Source organism: Austrofundulus limnaeus, unplaced genomic scaffold (assembly GCF_001266775.1).
Source record: "Austrofundulus limnaeus strain Quisiro unplaced genomic scaffold, Austrofundulus_limnaeus-1.0 Scaffold208, whole genome shotgun sequence".
NCBI classification, from domain to species: Eukaryota; Metazoa; Chordata; class Actinopteri; order Cyprinodontiformes; family Rivulidae; genus Austrofundulus; species Austrofundulus limnaeus.
The window spans coordinates 769,441-775,322 of NW_013952610.1; the positions used below are offsets into that span (position 1 = coordinate 769,441).

General features: G+C 40.6%; 2 protein-coding genes across 2 annotated transcripts in view; one reads left to right on the forward strand and one right to left on the reverse strand.

Annotated features, from left to right (window-relative positions):
• sema4f (sema domain, immunoglobulin domain (Ig), transmembrane domain (TM) and short cytoplasmic domain, (semaphorin) 4F) overlaps window positions 1-2,411 on the forward strand; it is a gene marked incomplete at its 5' end in the record, with an annotated part of 76,188 nt that extends 73,777 nt beyond the window's left edge. The window contains 1 exon segment of the mRNA XM_014019065.1: window positions 916-2,411. Within this exon segment, the coding sequence (XP_013874519.1) occupies window positions 916-1,602 (687 nt within the window). The 3' untranslated portion in view covers window positions 1,603-2,411.
• Window positions 2,412-3,074: 663 nt separating this feature from the next.
• Window positions 3,075-5,882, reverse strand: part of LOC106525000 (carbohydrate sulfotransferase 12) — a gene marked incomplete at its 3' end in the record, with an annotated part of 15,697 nt that continues 12,889 nt past the window's right edge. The window contains 3 exon segments of the mRNA XM_014019069.1: window positions 3,075-3,303; window positions 3,388-3,695; window positions 3,778-3,921. Of these exon segments, the coding sequence (XP_013874523.1) occupies window positions 3,075-3,303; window positions 3,388-3,695; window positions 3,778-3,921 (681 nt within the window).

A 5,882-nucleotide genomic window follows, 5' to 3' on the forward strand; every position in this document is an offset into this window, starting at 1 on the left:
AATCAATGCGGTCCCACGGCCCTCTGCGGCCCAAAGTTAAAAACTGTTGTTCTTTTGAGGCCCTCAAGGTGACGTTCACGGCCCACAATTGGGCCGCGGCCCATAGATTAAGAATCTCTGCCTTAAAGCACTAACAGTTGAACAAATTTCCTGATTGGTGCTTTAGGGGTTTTGCTAATTTTAAAATTTATTTTAATTTTAGCACTTGCTAAATTTATAGGCTAAATTTAGAAACACTATAAATGTTATTAATCAACGTTAATGTTAACAGGTGAGGGTGAAAACTGTCACATTTTGTTCATATCTGTGTCACTTATCCACCAGGTGATAATATATGAACCCAAATACAGCTGTGGAATGTCAATGATAAGTATTAAGAGATAAAAATGGCAAAATGTGACTCATGTTGTCTGTTGAACAATGTTCACGGGTTGACTGGGTTATTTTAGTGTTTTAGAATTAGCTTTTGCTAAAACTTTCAGTGCTTTAGTGCTTTAGAATTAGGAGACCTAAATATTTGAGTTAGTGCTTTCAAATTAGGGGACCTAAATATTTGAGTTAGTGCTTTAGAATTAGGAGACCTAAATATTTGAGTTAGTGTTTTAGGGCTAGTGGAACAGATTTTTAGATTAGTGCTGCCCACCGCTGCTGATAATGCTATGTTGTTGTTATTTGTTGTAGTTTGCTATTACAAAACATTTTTATTTAAAATCTTAGCCCTGTGTTTTATCATAATCAACTAACTGAAGTCAAAATCACATTATTCAATGAACATGACAAGTCTTGGCATCGGTATCGGCAATACTAGCAGTGTATGTACTTGGTATCGGATTGATTGGTACCAAATTTCCTAGTATCGCCCACCCCTAACAGAAACGTATTTTCTTTTGCATGTCTGGTCGCTTTCTCCTGCAGGAGGGAGGACCTAACGTGAGAGACCCCACCCCCTGCCGTCAAGCAGCCTACCATCTGACACGCGAGGACCCCAGTGCCGAAGGATGGGTGGGACCGACAAAAGGCCGCCACGTTTTAGCGGTCTACATCATTTCCTTCTTCATGGGCCTCATAATCGGTGTCACGCTTTTCTACTTTGTGAACAAGAGGAATCAAGGTGCACAACGGCCCAAAGCTTCGTCAGAGAAAGGGCGGGAGTTACTGGGCTCCTCGGCCACGCCCCAGTCCCCCAGCAGCGCCAGCCTGATGTCCGAGGGGTTTAAGATGACGGAAAAACGGAACGGGACAACTTCCACAACGACAACAACAACACTCCTCAGTAATCACGGCAACGGTAGTCACAATGGAAACAGCTACAGCAGCAGCCTGAATAACAGTAACCCCAGCAATGGACTATATAATTGCAACATAAGTGGCAGCGGTTTGAAGCTCAGCTCCGAAATATTAGCACCAGACAGACTGGACGGAAGGACGAGGATGGGAGTGAGGCCGGAAGTCAGGGAGGGGGAGTCGGGGGAGGGGGATGAGATAGATAAGGGGTTGGAAGATGGGTTAGGGGAAGGGTTGGACAGACTCGAGGACTACAACCACTTTCCGTTGTTTAGGTCTTCAGCACCGCTGGCTAAGTGTGAAGAAAGCTCGATATGAAAACATTTTGCAGCATCCAAAAGAACTGAGAACCAGTGGGGATGAGTGCAAACCAAGGTACTGCCAAACGCCGGAGTTTGGGAGATGTGGCATTAAGAGATTTATGACAAGACAAGTTTATGTCAAAGCATGTTAAAAAAGAAGCTTTTTATGTTCGATGAGACGTACACGACACAAATCATAACTGTGTGTGATAAGACCACTTATTGTTAGTCACTCAGGAGAGCCACGGTTTAAAAAGGCTTTGGATGTAAATATAAAATCTAAATATAAACAGTCAACTAAACTGTGAAGACAAGAAATCAAAGATGAAGAGTCTACATGTGTAGACGTGGAAAAGCCATATTTTGTTGTCGCGCTTTCTCTCGTTCACTTTTCCCGAAGGAATTGCAAAGGAAAAGTGCACTTTTGTTTCAGCATCTTCCTCCTCAATCCATATCTGTGACCCACCTGCTTCATGTCACAAACCTGGGTTTTATCCACCAAAGGACTGGTTCGCCATCAGTAGCGCCGCTCTGCTCGCCAGAGTTAAATATGGAGAGATGTCTAAAAAAATCATCAAGTCACTGAAACCTTCAGGAGGTCAAGACAGGGCTGTTCCTGCAGCCGTCCTCAAGAGGCTCAAAGAGTCAAGAACAATGATCAGCGTTGTTACTGAGACAGAACAGTCAGACATTACTCAAATGATTTCAGTCTCAGAGAATGGACCTTGAAGCCACTTTCACCTCATTTTTTGAGTGGATTTGAACATAAATGTATTGTTTGTTTGTTATTTTGGTCATGTTGTATAATAAAACAACTAAAAGTTCTCATGTTCTGTTGCCAGTTTGTATGTGAAGAAATGGAAAACTTTGTTGCAAACAATGTTTCGTTGGACCAAAATCTGTCAATAAATTCAGCACACAAAGGCAGGTGAACATCTCTGCTTATGTGAGTGCATGTGCTTTAAGAGACAAAATCCTTCGACCTTGTCCACGTGGTAACTTATTTTTGTAAAACATTTTTTATTTTCTGTAGTAACTATACCAGGCCTGCAGATGGCGCTGTAACGGTTGCCATTCTGTTTTTTAAATACGTGTAATAGCAACGATGTACTTCCAGATGACAAACGCCATATTTTGGGTGGCAAAACAACTCGCAGACGACAGTGCGCTTTACAGTGAAAATGCCAGTCAGTTGTAGTGTGGTTAAATTTGCGAACTGGAAATCCCCTTTGAGCAAATAAAGTTCTAGTGGCCTAGTACACAATATCAACTAATATTGGATCAAGTTTTTATTGTATATTCTGCAATATTCTGGGTAAGGTTCGAAATTATCAGAGCGTGCTATTCTACCCGAAGACACTGTTAGAATTGGAATTATCAAAACAAGTCACGTAAAAGTACCCAACACATTAAATATGTGACCAAACAAAAAATCAATTGCATTTTGTATTTTGAACCTGATATGTCCCTATTTATTTCAACCAACAATAATTCACTCGGCATTTTGTAGCCAAACAGTCTGAAGTCTTGCTCATAAAGCTTGTACAGCTCCCTCCTGTCCTCCAGGGACACAGTCCTGAACCAGTTCTTTACAGAGTCAGGAGACGTCACATTTTCATAAACAGGAGGAAACTTAATATCGTCCTCCAGTTTCAACATCTTCAGCAACTCTTTGGCGTCATCCTGAAGAGTCTCCTGATGGCCAATAAAGTCATACCTGAAAAGAAAAAAACAAACTTAAAWTTTCTTATGTTTTTAATCTGGTCAACAGTTTAATCGTAGAAGACAGAGATGGACTCACTTTATGAGACAGGGGTGACAGAGGCGATACATCTGCCTCCAGTGAGGCTCAAAGGGTTCRTTCATCTCTGTCTGTGGGYTCAGTAGGTACTGAATGAAGCTGTAAAATGAGGGATGAATGCCCAACTCGAAGGCTTCCTCCACAGTTTTTGGTGGATAAGGCAAGTTATCATAGCGACGCAGCATATCCCGACCAAACTTCCCATAGAAGTACAAATTGTYGTGAAGGAACTTGTCTCGGTAAGCAGAGATGAGACGAACAAATGGGTCCCGAACAAACAGGAATTTGGTGTAATGCCTTAGTTTTGCCTTGAAGAGCAAAYAMATTCACACCTGTCATCTAATTTATGTTTGTTTTTAWGTCAAAGTTAYAAAAAGTGGCAGAACTGACCTTTATTTCTGTTCTTGAAAAGGAACTCAGGAAAGTAAATTTGTCTGGGAGGTGAAYTGAGCCAGGATCTACAGAAACWGGGTCAGGATATGGTTCACTCTGATTCAGAACAAACATTACTCTTTTCCAATTGGTACACGCCACCTGCAGACAAGATAAGGGTCAGAATCTGTAACCATGCTGGCACTTTGTTATGGTGAGGATCCAACAACTCCACTTTTATATGTGTGCTATAGAATCTCTATCTTTTTAACAAAATGTCAGCATTAAGGGGAGGGAGAGTCCATAGGATTGATCAAAGATTGGACTGAAGAACACAAATTTGGCAAATAATAGCCTGTTGTTTATTATACAGTAATAAAACTTGTGTGCGTGCATGTGTGTGTGTGTGTGTGTGTGTTTGTGTTTGAGGTGGAATATGTCTCACAGATGCAAAGAAACAAATAGTATTGGACACTTTTGACCATTTTTACCCTTCATTTTGGCTGCTGGGTCAAATTGACCCGAACACTATCGATGTAATATGTAGATGGGGGGCTGCAAAAATGTAAAATGAACCATTTTCATTTTATGTAAAAATTATACCTATTGAGACAAATAGAAAAAGTTTCATGCAGAAAAATACTTCAAACTATTTTTTAATTTTTTTTAAACTTTAAAACAGGTCAATTTGACCCGCAACATAACAGGCTGGGGATTGTCGAGGAGTCCCTCTGGGCTTACTCCTTTGTCCTGGATCTCCCTCCACACAAAACAGTGCTGGCAGTCAGTATCAGAATTAAATGCATATTTATTACACACCACACAAAGAAGGACAGTTTAACAGCAATAAGAGAGCTCTCAGAGACGGCATAAGCAATTGAAGTCATAAACACATCACCTGGCCACAGAGAAGATGTGTGAAGCTGCACCTAACACCGTCTGGGGTCTCAGAACTTGGGTCTGAGTAGAAAAACCAGAATGCTGCTCTCCCCCAGGATTCCAGTTACCTTACATTGACAGCATGCACCGATGAGACACACCGTCTCAAGGTGATTTACTGCAAAAACAGTGATCTCACACTGTTAGATATCTCTAGAGTGAGAGCACCTTATGGCTCCACCAGGGTTTGCTTTAACTGTCATAGTAATAAAAAAACAGTGTTCACTTACTGAATAATGACAAAACAAATGTGGCCAAGTGACAATGATAACTGAATACCTTGTTTAAATACTGCAAAGCAAACTATAGGTAAACTTCTAACAAATAAAAGTGTATAGAAGAAAACAATTCACTCTCATGTTCTATATAATTTCCTTATTCCACAGGATTAAACACATGGTACGTGGTGGGATGCAGTGGAGCCGGTGACTTTTCAGGTTAATACTCTGTGCTGGAACCAATCCAAGACCCCCAGAGTCCAAAACCAGTTGATATCAACCCAAGCTCAATTCACCAGAGTTCAGTCCTCTGTCACCACCACCGCGGCCTTCGGACTGGTCCACCCACGGATGATACGGGGGAGGGAATGTGGGATTAAGCCTTTGTTCTCATGTATATGAGCATCATCCCTTGCTGATTTTGTAAGTTAGCTTACTTTCAAAGACATGAACAGTCTATAATTTTAGGGGGAGGTTAATTTTATCAATGAGAGACAGAATATTAAACAAATCCAAAAAATTACATTGTATAAATTATAGAAATGTATTTGCATTTTGCAGAGAAAAATACGTATTTGATCCCCTACCAACCATTAAGAGTTCTGGTTCCTAAAGACCAGTTAGGATCAAGTGATCTACAGCTTTGCACTGACATTTTTACATTCATACAAAATTTAATGTATTAAGGGTGCTGTGGTCACATAATCCTGAGGTGGCAGGGTCAAACTCAGGTTGCATCAGGAAGTGCATTCATTAAAGGGGCAATATGATGTGTTTCTCAGGCATGTATTTAAATACTACACCATAATAAACTATCTATGTCACCTTCAGCTGTTATTAAAATGCTGTTTTTATGTTTAAATAGAAAATAAACTTATCTTCTCATCACTTCCTGTTCTAAATGCCTTGAAATTGGCCTGTCTCTTTAAGAGCCACCTTCCTCTTCTGTCTCACCCATTTCAGTGC